This window comes from Phacochoerus africanus, chromosome 9, assembly GCF_016906955.1.
Source record: "Phacochoerus africanus isolate WHEZ1 chromosome 9, ROS_Pafr_v1, whole genome shotgun sequence".
Classification (NCBI taxonomy): Eukaryota; Metazoa; Chordata; class Mammalia; order Artiodactyla; family Suidae; genus Phacochoerus; species Phacochoerus africanus.
The window spans coordinates 38,877,215-38,896,429 of NC_062552.1; the positions used below are offsets into that span (position 1 = coordinate 38,877,215).

The following is a 19,215-nucleotide window of genomic DNA, read 5'->3' on the forward strand; positions in this document are numbered from 1 at the left end:
TTAGAAAGGAAGTCGGAGTTCCCGTCGTGGCGCAGTGGTTAACGAATCCGACTAGGAACCATGAGGTTGCGGGTTCGGTCCCTGCCCTTGCTCAGTGGGTTAACGATCTGGCGTTGCCATGAGCTGTGGTGTAGGTTGCAGACGCGGCTCGGATCGCGTGTTGCTGTGGCTCTGGCGTAGGCCAGTGGCTACAGCTCCGATTCAACCCCTAGCCTGGGAACCTCTATATGCGGCGGGAGCGGCCCAAGAAATAGCAACAATAACAACAACAACAAAAGACAAAAAAAAAAAAAAAGAAAGGAAGGAAGTCATATGGGCTCAGTGGCTAATGTCTTATGTGGTGATTTGTTGTGGTCATTTTCCTGTGCAGCCTATGGAAATTTGCTTCAAGAGCTATTTTGAGGAGATGGGCTCATTTCACTTTAATTTTACTTTCACTTTAAATAAAGTAGAATTCTAAAACACTGGACATTTTGGTACAATTCTAAATGAATTTTACCCTTTTTGGGAAGAAGACATTCAATGATGAATGTTGCCAACAAAAATAATAAACAACAAAACAACAAATTAAAAATTTATTATCTTTTTATACCTAAAATATAATAAATTTATTCAAATTAGCAGTTTATTAAAAGAATGTATATATGTATGTGTGACTAGGTCACTTTGCTGTACAGTAGAAAATTGACAGAACACTGTAAACCAGATATATTAGAAAAAATAAACATCATTTTTAAAAAGGTAAAAAAAAAAACCTTATTACTTGCATAACCAAAAAAAAAAAAATTAGCAGTTTACTGACATTGTTTAAAACTTTTTTTCTTTTTTCTCTTTTTTTTTTTTTTAAAGAAATGGCTGCAAGCAACTGACCTCGCTAGAGAAGTATATCAGCATTTGGCCTATTATGTACCCAAAATCTACTGCAGGGGTCCCAACCCTTTTCCACAGAAAGAAGACACGTTGGCACACCAAGTTTTGTTGGGACCAATGGAATGGTACCTTTGTGGTGAAGATCCTGGGTTGGGATTTTCAAAACTTGAACAAACAAACAAACCGTCTCATCTTTGTGGTCGTGTTTTTAAAGTGGGAGAGCCTACATACTCTTGCAGGTAAAATATTGTCGTTTTCTTTCTTTCTTTCTTGTTTTTACTTCTTAAATTATGAAATATTTTATATATGTGTGTATGTATAATCTACACAACAAATATATACAGTTTAATAAATGAGTCTAAAAATGCATTATGTAATTATTTTTCAGGTCAAGAAATAGAGCATCACCAGCATTCTAGAAAGCTACTTGTGCTTTTTTCCTCCTCTATAACTAACTCCTACCTTGACTCTTATAATAATTGCTTCCTTGCTTTTCTTGGTAGTTACAGTGATTCTTTTTGATATTTGAATTAGCCCACATTTGGCCTTTGGGAGCCCCATCCCACTAACTTGCTTCTTTGTCTTTCTCACATGCCTTCATTAGTCTTTGGGTGCATCTTTGCTTTCTGGCGCAGGATGTCCACACCTCAGTTTGTACTTACTCTGGCTCATATGTGGAATCATCTATTTCTGCAGGGCATTTCCATTTGGTTGGGAATGTTAGTTAGAAACCATCATCTGGGTGTTATGTGTACTTGATACTATTAGGTTGACTTTATTTTTGTTTTGTTTTAAATTTTTTGTTGAGAACTGAGTATACAAAGGTAGAAGATGGAGAAGAAGGTGCTCCATCTTCTTTATGACAATCTACTCCTATTTGTCTGAACTAATCATTGTTAACATACTCTTATGTATCCTTCCAGAAATTTACTATGCACATACAGGCCCATATTTGGGGGCTGTCTTTTTTTTTTTTTTTTTTTTGATGAGCAACAAATAGATTTATTAGGATAGGACACTTGAGAGAGATGCAAGCAGGCAGGCAAAGAGGCTCTCCCTGGGGCCGTCTTAGTGTGTGTGTGTGTGTGTGTGTGTGTGTGTGTGTGTGTGTGTGTGTGTGTGTATGCAAACCTACATAGAAAAGAGAATATGTTAGATAGACCGTGCCAAATTTTCCTTTCTCTAACAAAAATCTTGATATTGACATCTGTCCATATTAGATTATATAGCTAGGTAATATTCCATTGTGTGTCTATGTTATTGATAGAGGCACAGTGTAGCATTTTTTTCCTTAAGAGTTTTTCCCTGTACAATATAAACTTAATAAATTTCATAAGCTTAATTTTGGTTAAGACTCCTGGGTGTCTCTGGTAATCTTTTCTTTATCAACATGGTGCTGTTAGATCTAGTTTTTTATTTGTCTATACAAAAACCTCTTTGAGTCCTTTATTGATGCATGGAACAATACATCTAGCTTAACCTCATAATTTACAGATGAAGAAACTGAGATCCAGTTATTCCAGTGATGTCCTTTATAGCAAAAAGATCCACTTCCAAAGCATGTGTTCATTTTGGGTTTTTTTGTCTTTTTGCCTTTTCTAGGGCCTCTCCTGCGGCATATGGAGGTTCCCAGGCTAGGGGTCTAATCGGAGCTGTAGCCACCGGCCTCTGCCAAAGCCACAGCAATGCCAGATCCAAGCCACATCTGCGACCTACACCACAGCCCACTGAGCGAGGCCAGAGATCAAACCTGCAACCTCATGGTTCCCAGTCGGATTCATTAACCACTGAGCCACGACGGGAACTCCCAGAGCATGCATTTGAATGTCATGTCTTTTAATCTTCAAATCTGGAATGTTGCATCGGTTTTTCTTTGACGTTTATGATCTTGGCACTTTTAAAAATTATAGGCCATTGATTTTGTAAATGTCCATAAATTTGCATTGATGATCATGGTATAATCATGATATGCTTTATGATTAGAGTCAGGTTGCCTCTTTCACAGGAATATCGCAGAAATCACGTTCTCATTGTATCCTGTCTAGCATATGATTTTGATTTGGTTCAGTAACTCTTTAACCTTAATCACCTGATCAAGGGGCCATCTGCATGGCTTCTTCACTGTAAAGTAACTCTTTTTCCTTCTGTAATTAGTAAGTATTTGTTTAACAGTTACTTTAAGACTACTAACCATCCTGTTTCTTATCAAGTGTTCATTTTATTAATTTATTTATGTCAGTATATATTCATGGAGTCCCATTATTACTGTGGTCAAAATTGTTTGAGATTTGACCAGTGGGAGGCCCTTCAAGCTGTCCTTTATTCTTTTTCATGTTCCCATTGTTCTTTGTGCACTTCCTTTTTCTTTCTGACATTGGCAAGCTATTTTGGGCACATCTTGGGCTTTTTTCCCCTGCCCCAGCCTTGCAATTAACCATTTCTCCAAGAGCCTGGTTCTTTTTGTGAAGGTTAGTGTTCAGAAGTGAGATGCTAAGTGTCCTTGTTGCTATTGATATGTCACTACTCCTAGGCCCTGTTGGTGAATCTGTGTATTTGTAGATCATGTGTTTACAGTGATCTCTCTAGTTGCAGTTCACAGGTTCTCCTTTTGCATGTTTTAACTCCCTTCTCTGATGAACATGAGTCTCATCCTAGAAGTACTTAATTGATTATTCCTCTGTATGCAACCATTCTTTTGCTGCTGTTGTCACTGTCATCCAGCTCTGTGTAGTTGCCCTCCTTATCCCAACTGAGCTCCATACCCCATGTTGCACAATGGTGGCCTTCCCCCAACACCTTATTAGGGCAGATCTGAAGTCTTTAAGATGCATAGTCCTTAATCCAAGTCATGGCCTTGTTGGTATCTCATCGTGGTGTCTACCTTGACCAGAAATCCAAAGTGTTCTAGCACTACTTGTTGGACTTCAAGTATCTGAGTCCCACTCTCAACTCCATAGCAGCAGCTCTTCAGTGAACTTGAAGAGTGTTGCCCCATGTGTGTGCAGCCAAGAATTCACTCTCTGGTACATAGATTTCTATCCCTTTCTGACCCCTCCTATCCTGTACACATTTTCCCTCTCTGGTACCCTGACGCATGGTTTCTAACTATTTTATCTGCCCTGGATTCTGATCTAGTCTCAGTGGCACAAAATCTTCCTGTTCTGCTTAGGTTCTAGCTTGCTGTGACACAGGTGGGAATTTACTTCCTTAGTGAGAGGCAGGGCCATCATGGGACTCAGCTCATGAATTTCCCTTCTCTTAGTGATTGCAGCCTAGTGTTGCCTGTTGATTGCCTGGAAATAGTTGCCTCATGTAGTCATCTAGATTTATGGTTGTGTACAGTAGAGGACTAGTTCAGTACCAGTTATAGTGCCATAACAAGAAGTAGAAGTCCCAAAACTTTTTTTTTATTAATTTTTTATTTTTTTTAGGGCCACACCCGTGGCATATGGAGGTTCCCAGGCTAGGGGTCCAGTCAGAGCTGCAGCTGCTGGCCTACGTCACAGCCATGCCAGATCCAAGTGGCATCTGCATCCTATATCACAGCTCACAGCACTGCTGGATCCTTAACCCACTGAGTGAGGCCAGGGATCAAACCCACAACCTCATGGTTCCTAGACGGATTTGTTGCCACTGCGCCACAGCGGGAACTCCCTAAAACATTTTTTAATAAAGCATGTCACTTTGTTGAGTGCCTTCTAGGCACCAGATTTAATGTTAAGGGTTTTATATATAATCATGTTTAGTCCCGTAAACTTCTGAGATAGTATCCCTAAGGAAACTGATGCATAGCCTGGTTAAGTGACTTGCCTGCAGTCATAAAAATTGAAATCAGGACTCTGACTCTATAAAGTCCATGTTCTTTTCATTTTATTTTATTTTTTTGATTCTCAATTATTGGTGTCTAATGAATTTTTCACTTATACTCAGTAAAATGAAGAAAGAAATTTGGAAAAAGTGCTAATTTTATCTTGCAACTACATTTATTTCTTAAATTCTGAGAAATGACCTTTGTTATTAAAATATTAGTTTGTGTTACAAAGGCAATGAACTAGGTTTAGTTTTTTGGTTGATTTTTGTTTGTTTTTTAATGGTGGCACCTATGGCATGCAGAAGTTCCTGGACCAGGGATCAGATCTGCACCACAGCTGTAACCAGAACCACAGCAGTAACAACATCACATCCTTCACCTGCTGAACCACCAGAAACTCCTAGGTTTTTTGGTGGTTTTTTTTGGCCATGCCCACAGTATGCAGAAGTTTCTGGGCCAGGGATCAAACCCAAGCCACACTGGATCCTTAATACACTGAGCCACCAGGGAATTCCAGTTTTTTAATGTTTTCAGGGAAAAAAAAATTTAGCAGCCTTTGCTTTGATCACTGGTCCCTGAAACTTGGACATCTGGGGACTACTACACAGTAGCACTCTAATTCCTAAGCAGAAAATCAAGTTGTATTGCAGTACTGTCTCTGTACTACAAAGTACATGCAGAATATCAAATAAAAATCATTTTGGGGCTGGAAAAAGCTTTTGGTGACTCAAAATTGGGACTTGTCCTGAATCCTTTTTCTCTTTCATTATTACCAGTTAAACTAATCTGTAAGCTACTTTTTACCAGTTACAGATGTTTGCCTCAGACATACTAGGTGCTCAGCAAATATTTGTTGAACAAATGTTTGCTGTATTGTTCAAAGTAGAGAGAACAGTTTTATAAAGATGTTATTTTGCTCTACTTTAGTTAAATTACTTGAACATTCCTATTTTTAGCATATTTCCATTCCTTTCCAGTGGCAGCATCATATTTATCATAAACCAGGTACTTTCTAGGATGTTACCCATGATTATGTATAGGTAATCCTTCCCATTTTAGATTTTAAAACTTCTTGTCCAAGGCAGTTAATTAATAGGGCAGCTGGTACTACAGGTATACAATACATTAATCTCTCTTATGAGCATAATTCCCATCTCATTTTATCTTTTAACCATGGATACAGTTTTCAGGACTAACTACAGTTAGTCCTAGGAATCCCATATTTGTCTGTATGGAGGTTCATCCCGGGGGAGAATAGGTTGAGTGCAGGTTTTAATTTCTTTATAGGAAGGCCTTGATTAAATTGACAGAGTTCTGAGATCTTCCATTACTAGAAAAAGAGGAAGTAGGAAGAATCTTATTTTCAACAGTGATTGTGGAATAGGCTCTTGTGTTTGAAGGAATGAAGACAGGATGAGAGGAGGAGGAATATATTTATTCCTTCAGTGAAAGTGGTGCTCTTTGCCTGTGTTTGAAAATGAAGTGTGCCCAAAGGATTTGGGGGTGAAACTGAGAAAAGGATGATCTTAAGTAGAGTTCCTGGATATACATGGTGGAGTTTGAACTTGAGTGTCAGTCTGGAGTTTTCTCTGAGATATAATTTCATTTTAGTAGGGCGTGAAGGTATAGCTTAATCCATTCATACCTATTCTGAGTGTTCTAATTGCATATTTAGAGGATGTATAGAATCAATGAAAAAGAAGATAACCTTGGGTAGGGGGATTGCCTGATGGTGTGAGTAGAGAATTTTTACTTTCGTGACATTCATCTAAAGGGTCGCAAGGATACTTTTATTAAGGACAGAGAACACCAAGAATAGCTTTAGCCACTGCTTTTAAAAAATTGACCTGAAAAACCGATAATAGGCAAAACATGGCGTTCATTTGGTTCTGTTTCTCCAGAGGTACAAAGGTGTACACCATGAAAAGTGCTCCATTCATCCCCTAATTTCCCTGTTCCCTTTTCCAGAAGTGACTGCTGTTACTAGTTTCTCATGTGTTTGTCTGGATATTCCATGCCTATGTAAGCATTTATACCTTTTTCATTAAATGCTAGCATACCACATAAAAACTGCTTTCACCTTGCTTATTTCAGTTCAGATTTGTCCTTAGGATTGTTATATAACATTATATATGGAGAGAGTCGACTGTGTCTTATGTTTTTAATGGCTGATGTTATTCTCTTGTATGGATGTTCTGTTCTTTACCTACTAGCCTTCTATTAGTAGACATTTAGGTTGTTTCTGAGATTGTTAATAATACTACATTATTGTACTTTGTATATGTCTTTGTGCACATGTAGAAGTATACACCCAGGATACTTTCCTAGAAGTAGAATTTCTGGGCCAAAGGATACTTGCATTTATTTATTTCCTTTTAGGGCCAGTATCAAAAACTTAACAAAATAAAAAGGAAATAATATGCTAGTTGAAGAAAGAAAGGCAGGGTGAGGGACAAACAATAGAAACTGCTATGGTTCTGATGGTTCTGTCTTTTAGCCAGACTGATGGAGAGAAGAAACCGAGAAAAAGAGGATAGGCTATGGCATCCAGAAAGAAGAGACAGATTGCCAGTTCCTGAACTATTGAGAAAAGAAAGCAGTATCTGATGACCTACACTTGGACAAACAAGTAGCCTGGAGTGGGGGACAGGGATTAATATATAAGGGCCCCCCTAGGACTCTTGGGCCAGACTCTTAGACAATATTTCTAAACTTTGTTGTTTCTTGAATTTGACCAACTCCAGGTTAAGGGCTCAGACTTCATAAAAGACTCTAAAATACCACTGCACACTTGGGGATCTCCAGAGCTATCTTCATTTCTAATCAGCTGGCTACAAATTCAGGCATCTCCATAGACTACCTTAGGTTGGATAATTCCCTAGAACAACTCACAGAACTCAGGAAAATGCTGTACTTATGATTAAAATTTTATCATAGCAAAAGTTTACAAATTAGAACCAGCCAAAGGGCAAGATTTCCAAATTCAAAGCTTCTGTTGTCCTCAGGGACATGCTGTCCTCCTAGCACATTAATGCGTGATAATATACACAAGTATTGCCAGCCAGGAAAGCTTACCCGAACTTAGGTGTCCAGAGGTTTTATTGAGGTTTCATTGATGTGGACATGACTAATTGAATCATTGGTCACATGACTCAATATCCAGCTTCCCTTCCCAGAGATGGGGCTAATATGTGGCTGAAAACTCCACTCCTCCAATCACATGATTGGTCTTTTCGATAAGGCCAACCTCTGCTCCAAGTATCTCATTAGTATAAACTTTAAGATATGTGGGGGGTGGAGTGAGCATGCATAACAAAGACACTCCTATCACATAGGAAATTTCAAGCATTTAGAGGTTACCTCCCAGGAACCCCAGGCAAAGTTCAGCCAAATTCTTTATTACACAGTTGTTGAGAAAGTAAATGAGATCTTTTGTGTAGTACTTTCCACAATACTTGGTACATCATAAACTCTTGGTAAATGGCTATGCTGGGTTCCTGAGAATGAATATCTTATGTTAAAAGTACATTTTCCCATGAAACCCAGTACCCTGGTAAAATGACATGGAGTCTGTTATTTGGAAAGATGAAATATGGTTATTGGCATTCTGGGGGAGTTTCTAAACTAGACCCTTAAGGATAAAAGTGATTAATGTCTTTGGATAGAGGTTTTCTTTAACCAGAAAAAATGAAATTCAGGAGTCTTTTATGGGTATTACTTAAAAAAGGAATCTATGAAGAGAATTAGGTTAGTTTTTCTGTTATTTGTTCTTAGTTTCTAAAATTGTTTAGGTCACAAATTACCTCACTGAAGCCCCTGTGATGTCAGAAAAAGCTATCTCTGTTTTCAAGCAGTAGGCTAAAAATTTCTATATTTGTCTATACTTAGTTCTCTATTAGGAAAAGTATAGTCAAATTTAGCACTTGTTATTCCTTTCTAAATAGATGGTTATTCTTGGGGCAGTAATCTTAGTGCTAATTTTGATCATGACTGTGTATTTGACATTTTATAACCATTAAGAGAGATAAAAGATTAGTAGAATATGAAATCATACTTTGGTGTGAGGTTTAAATTTGAATTTGAATTTAACACCAAGTTAGATTCAGTTCCATCATTTTTGCCATGTAGTTAAATGAAGAACATCCTTTTTAACATTTAAAAACTTACTCCAAAAGGTTCTCTTATGATGCAACAGGTTAAGGATCTGGTGTTGTCACTGTAGCGGCCTGAGTTGCTGTTTTGGCAGCAAATTCGATCCCTGGCGTGGGAACTTGCACATGCTGCAGGCACGGCCAACAAAAAAATTTTTAAGTAAAAGAACTTAATCCGTGAATGTTATACATAACTAGAAGTTGGGATTGGGAGTTATGTTACCATCAGGTAGGAATATTCTTTAGCATATGTTTTCAGATTGAACTTTATGATGCTTTCTTATATACTTTATTTAACGGTTTTGCTTGTTTAATTTTTTTAAAACTCTGATTCTGTCAGTTATGATAAATGAGGTTATATGCTAAAAATAACAAACAACCCCTACAATCTCAGAGACCTTAAATACCCAGAATACATTTATCACTCAGACTGTGTGACCAGTTCAGATAGTGGGGTTGATGAGTAGAGGGTTCACACTGTGTTACATCTCCAGAAACTTAGCGTAATACTTTTAGGGTTCACCACAGCAAGGGAAGAGTAGAGCTAGAGGATCTTGCACAGCAAATAAATTGCTCTCTTTCAGAAATGACGGCCATGCCCACATCCCTTTAGTGAGAACTAGATAGAAAGCCTCTGTCTGACTGCAAATGCAAAACAGGACAGGGAAGTGTTAATTCTCCTGGGTCTGGAAGAGAGGCAGACTTGGAAGTGGATGAATTTTCATTGATTTTTAGGGATCTGGGGGTTATTTTTTCTCCCTCACAGAGTTGTTAGGAAAAAGTAAAGTAATGTATATAAAAGCACTTTATATGCTTTTGGGAACTATAAGGAATTTTTATATGTAAGATTGTTTAAATACTCAGTCTTAAAATAAGTTAATGAGTGTGAGTAATAAATATCTTAAAAGAATTTGAGATAGTTTCATTCCCTTTCCGTCTGGAAATATAAAACTCTAATATGGAAGAACCACTTATTTCCAGTAAGAAGGGTTGTTTATTCAGTTTCATGCTTTTTAAAAAACTTGAACTCTAGATTTCTTCTTAGGAGAGTTCTATTTTAAGACTATTTCATTTTAACATGAATAGTGTAGAAATTGAAATCAGTATTGTGTTAGTTTAAAAAATATTGATTACCTCTAATTATGGATATGATACACGAATGAAGTTATATTGTATGTATTGTAAATGTGGCTTTCTTTTTCATGAAACAGTTTGTCTCAGAGATCTTTTCCAATCCGTATATATAAATCTATGTCATTCTTTTAACAGCTGATTTCCATAATAAGGACAGGCCATGATTTATTTGATTGCCATAATAATGAAATTAGAAATGGGAAACTTCTAGGATTTTTTTTGCCTGTAGCAAACCATGCTACACTCTGTTTATACATCCTGTTTTTATACACGGTTCAGTACTTTTCAAGGTAGATACCTAGAAATAGAATTTCAACAGTACGTATTGTCAGTGTGGCCTGCAAAATATTGGGATTTCCCTTGATTGTCTTGCTCTCCAGGATAAAATAACAGGGAGTGGATAGTTAATATCGCCTGGATAGTTTGGATTCATTGTCTAAAATGAATCTTGTATTCTTGGTTTGGAGATTTGTCATCATTTTTATATATTATGCACCAGTTTGGTGTAAGATTGAACATAAGGGTACTTGGGGTGTAATATCAACTTTACATGTATGCCTTTATCCAGATGTTAGGAAATAGTAGAGCTATAAGTAAATCACTATGGAGTAATCCTTTCAGGTAAGGAATCTCAGATTTATATCACCAAAATTTTTCTATTGATACCCTATTTGAATTCTTCATGCTTTTTTCAGAGGAAAATTTACGTATCCCAAAAGGCACAAATCATAAATGTACACTTTTGAAAATAGTTAACATCCTGTAACTCACATCCTACCAAGATAGAGAACATTTCCATCTGACTAGAAATTTCTTTCTTAATAGCTCTAGCCCCTGGGTAACCACTATTCTGATATTTTCACCTTAGATTAGTTTTGTCTATTCTAGAACTTCATCAATGTGAATTCATACTCATTTGTGCTGGCTTCTTTTACTCAGGATAATGCATATCAGAGTCATCCACGATGCTATGATTATTAGAAATTGCTTCCATTTTTATTGCTGAATAATTTTTCATTGTATGAATGTACTGTATTGCCCGTAATCCATTGTCATATTTATGGAACATTTGTTGTTTCAAATTAAGACTCTCATAAATAAAGCTATGACTTTTTCTAATCAATTCATTCTTTTTTTAGTGGCAATTTTAAATATTGAAAGGAAAATGGTAGTTCATTTCACAAATCATATGAGCTTATGCCAACATTATTCTAAATACAACGTATTAAAGTATTAGACATTATTATACTGTGCTTAACTCTTTCTATGTGTTTAAAACACCAAATAATAAATCCTGCACTATTAAAAATCTTCAGCTTTTTTTTTTGCTTTTTAGGGCCACGCCTGCAGCATATGGAAGTTCCCAAGCTAGGGGTGGAATCGGAGCTACAGCTGCCAGCCACAGCCACACCAGATCTGAGCTGCATCTGCGACCTGCACCACAGCTCATGGCAATGCCGGATCCTTAACCCACTGAATGAGGCCATGGATCGAACCCACAACCTCGTGGTTCCTAGTTGGATTCGTTTCCACTGCACCATGATGGGAACTCCAAAAATCTTCAGCTTTTTATGATGCATTTCAGGAATATTAAGATTCCATTAATATTCCTAGACAGTCATGTAATAGGGTGAACATGCTTAGCTGATGAATTAGTTGCTGGCTATGGCCATTTATAAACAAGTCTTTTTTGTGAACATATGTTCAATTTTTCATGGATAAATCCCCGGGAGTGGAATTGCTGTGTCAAAGGGCAGGTATTTTTGAACTCAATAAGATACTGCCAAAACTATTCAAAATGTTTTTTTTGTCCTACCAGTAATATTCCACTTGCCCCATATTCTCACCAACATTTAATGTTGTCAGTCTTTTAAATTTTAGCTATTCTATATAATGGCATCTCATTATGGTTTTAATTTTCTCTGATGACTAATGATGTTGGTGCAATTTTATATGTGCTCATTGCCCATTCCTCTAACTTCTAAAGGTTTTGTCAAGTCTTTTGCCTGCCTTTTATTGGCTTTTTCGTCTTTTTATTATTGAGTTTTGGAGTTCTTTATATATTCTGGATACAAGTCCTTTGTCAGACATGTTTTGTGAATATTTCCTCCCAGTCTCTGTCTTGCCTATATGGCATCTTTTGATGGCAGAGGTTTTAAATTTTGATAGAGTCTAAAAAAATTACCAATTTTTAAATTTTGTGATTGTTTCCTGTGTTAAATGTCATGGAGTTCCTATTGTGGCTGAGTGGTAACGAACCCAACTAGTATCCATGAGGATGCAGGTTTGATCCCTGGCCTTGCTCAGTGGGTTAAGGATATGGCATTGTCATGAGCTGTGGTGTAGGTTGCAGACTCAGCTCGAATCTGGTGTTGCTGTGGCGTAGGCTGGCAGCTGCAGCTCCGATTCAACCCCTAGCCTGGGAACTTTAATATGCCCATGAGTGGCTGTAAAAAGAAAAAAAAAAGTGCCTTCTCCCAGGTGGCAAAGAAATTCTCCGTGTTTTCTTCTATAAGCTTTGAAATTTTAGATTTTATGTCTGGGTCTTTGATCTCAGAACTGATTTTTTACTGCTTGAGGTGTAGGAGTTGAGCTTCATTTATTTATTACATGTGGGGATCCATTTGTTCTGGCACCATTTTTTCCTTTGCCCATTGAATTGCTTTGGTACCTCATCAAAAAGCATTTGACGGCATTAGTGTGGGTTTCAGAACACACTAATCAATTCCTTCATTAATATGGCTATTCCTTTTTGGTTGTTGTTGTTGGGTTTTTTTTACTTTTTAGAGCCACACCCTCAGCATATGGAGGTTCCCAGGCTAGGGGTCTAATCAGAGTTGTAGCCGGCGGCCTACACCATAGCCACAACCACGCCAGGTCCAAGCCACATCTTTGACCTACACCACAGCTCACAGCATGTCAGATCCTTAACCCACTGAGCAAGGCCAGGGAACGAACCTGTGTCCTCATGGATACTAGTCAGATTCATTTCTGCTGAGCCACGACGGGAACTCTGTTATGGCTGTTCTTATGCCAGTAACCACATTAACTTGATTTCTGTAACTTTGTAGTAAACCTTTACTTGATTCCATTTCTTTTCCTTTAAAATTTCTTTTGTCTATTTCAAGTCCTTTGCATTTTATAGATTTTAGAATTAGCTTATCAATTTTTTTCAATTTTTATTTTTAAGAAAGACTACTGAGATTAGGATTGCATTGAATCTTCAGATTTGGGGAGAATTGATGTTTTCACAATACTGAGTTTTCAAATCCATGAATATCTTTACTTCTCCATTTACTAAGGTCCTCTTTAATCTCTTTTAAAAATGTCTTAAGGGTTTTTATTTAGAAGTTGTGCATACCTTTTATTATATTTTTTCCTAGTATTTTATGATGGTTTTTTTTTTTTTCTTAATTTTAGTTTCAGTCTTCTTCTGCAAGTACAAAGAAATGGAGTTGGTTTCTGATATTGATCTTGTGTCCTGTAGCTTTGCTAAATTTGCTTAGTAGTTCTAATTGTTTTCTTCTGGTTTTTGTTCCTTAGAGTTTTTACATAATCATGTTCTCTCTGAATGGAGACAGTCTTATTTGTTTCTTTCCAGTCTTTCTGCCTTTTTTTGTTGGGGGGGGGGCTTCATGAAGGCATTCTTCATTTCTATGTCAATGTTCATGATCTCTGGCTTTTCTTTTTGGTTCTTTCTTAGGATTTCCATCTCTGTTTATATTGCCCATCTGTTCTTGCAGGGCGTATACTGTATCCATTAGAGCTCTTAGCATTTAATCATAGTTGCTTTAAATTCCAGGTCTGATAATTCCATTATCTGAATCTGATTGTGATTCTTGCACTGTCTCCTCAAAATGTATTTTTTGCCTTTTAGTATGTCTTAGAATTTTTTCTTGATCACTAGGCATATGATATACTGGATAAAAGAGATGCTTGTAAATAGGCCTTTAATGATGTGGTGATAATGGCTCAGGGAGGAGAAAGATTCCATAGTCAGTGATTAGAAGTCAGTCTTTTAGTGAGCCTGTGCTTCTGGGCTGTGAACCTCATATGTGTTTCTCAGTGCCCCACTATTTTCCCCTCTAGTGTGCCAGCATAGCTAGAATGGGCTGGAATTGGATATTTCCCTTTTCCAGGTCAGTTTGACTGCTAACACCCCAGCAGGTAGGCTCTGATTAAATAGTTTCTTCTGTGGGCAGACTTGTTAAGAACAGAGGCTCTGGCGTATTTCAAAATGGTTCCTTTTACACTTCCTCTAGTGGAAGTGCAAGAGGATTTTTCTCTGATATTCACTATGAGAACCTAGTAGAGCTCCAGGAAATAAAACTCTAAAGTGTGGGAGCCCCCAATCACTGGGTCCCCTGGAATTTTTAATTTCTTAAACTTATCCGCAATGAACCTCCAACAATTGGTTGATTACAGTTCAAGTTTTCCTACTCTCAGCACTGGTTCCTCTGGAGGTTTGTGCTAGTGGGTTTCTACTCTCATAAGTTATGATTTTCAGTATTCACCTGTTGGACTTCCCAGTTTGGGGGTTAGCAGTTTGCCCTGTGACTTTACTTACCTTGCAGATGTGAGAAGAGTTGCTGATATTTCAGCTTGTTAACTTTTTCCTTGTTAAGACAAAGTGGTAACCTCCAAATTTATTACATGCTGGACTGGAAACTTCAAGTCTGCACTCATTTTTTGTTGTTGTTGTTAAAGTTATCATCCTGAATATAGAATTCTGGCTGATAATTTTTTCCCCCTTTTCAACGTTTTAAAGGTCTTCCATATCTCCTGACCTCTGTGGTTTCTTATGATAAGTCAGCTTATGTGAATTGTGCTGATTTTCCCTAGCTGTCTCCAAGACTTTTACTTTACCTTTGAATTTTAGCAGTTTGACTATGATATGCTTAGCTATGTGTTCTTTGTATTTATTTTCTTGAGGTTCCTTGAGTTTCTTGGATCTCTAAGTTGATGTCTTTAATCAGATTTGGGAATTTTAGGTTATTACTTCAAATATATTTTCTGCCTTGTTTTTTCCACTCCGGGGGTCCCAGTTACATAGTATAATTGAGAGACTCTAAGTAGTACAGCAGTTCATATGAATAACATTAATATAAACTTATTAATGTAAATATATGTGTAACAGGAGTTTATTTATGGCAGATGGCAGATGCTCTAAACATTTTTTCTATTTTATGTTTTTATTACTCAATGAATTTATTACATTTATAGTTGTACAGTGATCATAACAACCCAATTTTAGAGCATTTCCATCCCACACCCCCAGCGTATCCCCCCACCCCCCAGCCTGTCTCTTTCGGAAACTGTAAGTTTTTTCAAAGTCTGTGAGTCAGTATTTGTTCTGCAAAGAAGTTCAATGTGTCCTTTGTTCAGATTCCACATGTCAGTGAAAGCATTTGATGTTGGTGTTTTGTTGTATGACTGACTTCACTTAGCATGATAATTTCTAGGTCCATTCATGTTGCTGAAAATGCCGGTATTTCTTTCCTTTTAATGGCTGAGTAATATTGCATTGTGTATATGTACCACATCTTCTTGATCCACTCCTCTGTCGATGGACATTTAGGTTGTTTCCATGTCTTGGCTATTGCAAAAGAGTGCTGCAATGAACATTGGAGTATATGTGTCTTTTCGAGTCATGGTTTTCTCTAGATAGATGCCCAGGAGTGGGAATGCTGGATCTATTTTTCGTTTTCTGAGGAATCGCCATACTGTTTTCCACAGTGGTTGCACCAATTTACATTCTCACCAAAAGTGTAATAGGGTTCCTTTTTCTCCATACCCTCTCCAGCACTTATTGTTTGTAGACTTTTTGATGATGGCCATTCTGGCTGGTGTAAGGTGGTACCTCATCGTGGTTTTGATTTGCATTTCTCTAATAATAAGTGATGTTGAGCATCTTTTCGTGTTTTTTGGCCATGTGTATGTCGTCTTTGAAGAATCGTCTATTTAGATCTGCCTATTTTTCGATGGGGTTTTTTGTTGTTGTTGTTATGGAGCGGTAGGAGGTGTTTATAAATTTTGGAGATGAATCCCTTGTCAGTCAATTCATTTGCAAAGATTTTTTTCCCATTCCGTGGGTTGTCTTTCCATTTTGTTTAGGATTTCCTTTGCTGTGTAGAAACTTTTAAGTTTAATGAAATCCCATTTGTGTTTTTATTTTTATTTTTATTGTCATTAAGAGGTGGATCTGAGAAGATGTTGCTGTCCTTTATGTTGGAGAGTGTTTGGCCTGTTTTCCTCCAAGAGTTTTAGAGTATTTGGTCTTATATCTTTAATCCATTTTGAGTTTATTTTTGTGTATGGTATTAGGGAGTGTTCTAATTTCATTCTTTTACATGCAGTCGTCCAGTTTTCCCAGCACCACTTATTGAACAGGTTGCCTTTTCTCCATCACATATTCTTGCCTCCTTTGTCGTAGATATGTTGACTGTAGGTGCATGGGTTTAATTGTGGGCTTTCTGTCCTGTTCCACTAATGTATATTTCTGTCTTTATGCCGGTACCATATGATTTTGATGACTACAGCTTTTTAGTATGATCTGAAGTCAGGGAACCTGATTCTTTCAGCTCGGTTTTTCTTTTTCTGGATGTCTTTGGCTTTTCTGACTTATTTGTGTTCCAAACAAACTTTTAAAAACCAGAAATCGTGAGAAGAGGAGGGTACAAATGCAGGACACTGGAGATGCACTTGCAGTTAAGAGACCAACAACTTAAAACAATCTTGTGTATATATATAGACTCTTATATCAAAACTTCAGAGTAACTGCAAATCAAAAATCTGCAATTGATACACAAATAAGAAAAATCAACCCAAATACAGCACTAAAGATAGTCATCAAACCACAAGAGGAGAGAACAAGAGAAGAAGGGAAGAAAAAAGAGCAACAAAAACAAACCCAAAGCAATCAATAAAATGGCATTAAGAACATACATAGCAATAATTGCCTTAAATGTTAATGGACTAAACGCCCCAACCAAAAGACATAGACTGGCTGAATGGATACAAAAACAAGACCCATATATATGCTGACTTCAAGAGACCCACTTCACTTCTAGGGACACATACAAATTGAAAGTGAGAGGATGGAAGAAAATATTCCATGCAAATGGGAATCAAAAGAAAGCTGGAGTAGCAATACTCATATCAGACAAAATGGATCTTAAAATAAAAAATATTATAAGAGACAAGGACACTACATAATGATCAAAGGATCAATCCAAGAAGAAGATATAACAGTTTTTAATATCTACACACCCAACATAGTTTCACCACAGTATATAAGGCAACTGCTAACAACCTTAAAAGGACAAATCGACAATAACACAATAATAGTGGGAGACTTTAACACCCCACTCACAGCAATGGTCAGATCATCTAAACATTTTTAAAAAGGGATCCATAATCAAGAGAGGGGTACTTTGACCAACCCAACATACCTTTAATGTAATGACATTTAACAACTGGTACTATAACTATATGCATGTCTCTCTTCTGTTAAATGATGGGCTTCTGGAGGATAAGACACTAGGTTTACTCCTTTTTATAATTACATACAAATAAAAAGACAACGGTTCTCAGATTTTTACAATCCAAAAATGTTGGAGTTCTTTTGTGGCTCAGTGGTGATGAACCCGACTAGTATCCATGAGGATGCAGGTTCAATTCCTGGCCTCCAGCAGGTTAAGGATCTGATGTTGTTGTGGTGTAGGTCGCAGATGAGGCTCGGATCCAGCATTGCACTAGCTGTGGTGAAGGCTGTTAGCTACAGCTCCAGTGCTACCCCTAGCCTGGGAACTTATATATGCTGTGGGTGCGGACCTAAAAAAAAAATATTGTCTATGAGAGGCAAAGTAAGACAGAAAGTCACTAAAAATAGATATAGTGGAGAAAAATATACCAGGCAAAAACTATGGTACAAAAGAAAGCTAGAGTGGCAGTTTTCATATTTGACAAATAGAGTTTTTATGGTAGAAAATGTAAGGAACACAAAAAGACAGCCCAGTAAAAAAATGAGCAGAGGTTTTGAATAAATATTTCTCCAGATGTTCTGGTGGGTTATAATTGTACAACCTTGTGGGTATACTAAGAACCACTAAGTTGTATACTTTAAGAAGGTGAATTTTATAATACTTGAATTATATATCAGTTTTTTTAAAAAGTGACCTGTGTATTTAGTCTTCAAGGAAACCTTAGTTAATTCTCAAAGCTCAAGAGCCATACAAATTGTTCTCCCACTATATTTATTGCAATAAAATTAGAAATAGATGAAGTTCCCATGTGGCACAGTAGGTTAAGGATCGAGCGTTACTGCAACTGCAGTGCAGATTCAGTCCCTGGCCCAGGACTTCTGCATGGCATGGGTGTGGCCAAAAAAAGAAAAGAAAAACATTAGAAACAAATAACACAAGGGTAAGTTAAATAAAATTTGGAAACTAACATTGCTAACATTAAGTAAAAGAAAATCATTGAAATTACTAAGGAAATTTAGCAACAGAACTGAATAATGAAAAGATTACATGTTGAAATTAGTATTTAGAAAAATGTATAATTTTAAAATATTTGCCCCCCCAAAAGGAAAGGTTAAAAATAAGCTCTATAAACATACATTTCCAGGCTGTCTCTGCTGAAAGGGCCCAGAAACAATGAAACTCCCATAGCAGTGAGTATACCTACCTAGTACCCAAATACTGGTTTCTAAATACCATTGTCCAATAAAAAGTATCAGAGTTCCATGGAGAAGCAGTTGATTCCAGGGCAGGGACAGGGAAAATACCAAACATCTTATCTTGCCAGAAGGTAAGAAAGTGCTCGGAAAGGAAGGGGGCATGTTGAAAGGACATAGAGGCCAACCCGAAAGAGTTCCCAATGGCTGAAGCTGAAACAATGTGAGTAATAAAATAAGTAATGATAGTCTTAAATTATAACCCATAGAATAAAATAAATACCCATAAGATCATATCATTTGAATAAACAGAAGAGCAGGGATGTTTTCAGTAGTTTTCCTATATTGAAGAGTTCTATTCAATAAAACAGGAAATGAGAGAAGAAGAAAATCACCTTGAGGCAAATAGCAGAGTAATGCTTGTAGGCAAGGTCTGGATGCTAACGCTAGTGGGCAAAAGTTTGAGGAGAAATAGGAGGATATTTGCATAGTCAGAAAGTATCTCCCCAAATACATTTAATTACAAAATGAACAATAACTACAGTGAAGAAATCTGGCTGGTAGACATCATC

At 37.1% G+C, this 19,215-nt stretch overlaps 1 protein-coding gene across 9 annotated transcripts in view; it reads left to right on the forward strand.

The window, feature by feature from the left end:
* UBR2 (ubiquitin protein ligase E3 component n-recognin 2) overlaps positions 1-19,215 on the forward strand; it is a 126,256-nt gene that overhangs the window by 8,476 nt on the left and 98,565 nt on the right. For 8 of the 9 annotated variants that reach the window (XR_007137163.1, XM_047797115.1, XM_047797114.1 and 5 more), the window contains exon 2: positions 850-1,109. Coding sequence is in view for 7 of the 9 variants with exons in the window: in XM_047797115.1 (XP_047653071.1) it covers positions 850-1,109 (260 nt within the window). In the remaining 2 variants the exon portion in view is untranslated. Of the gene's footprint in view, positions 1-849; positions 1,110-19,215 lie in introns of those variants that run through there. The other variant, XM_047797110.1, reaches the window with a different exon arrangement.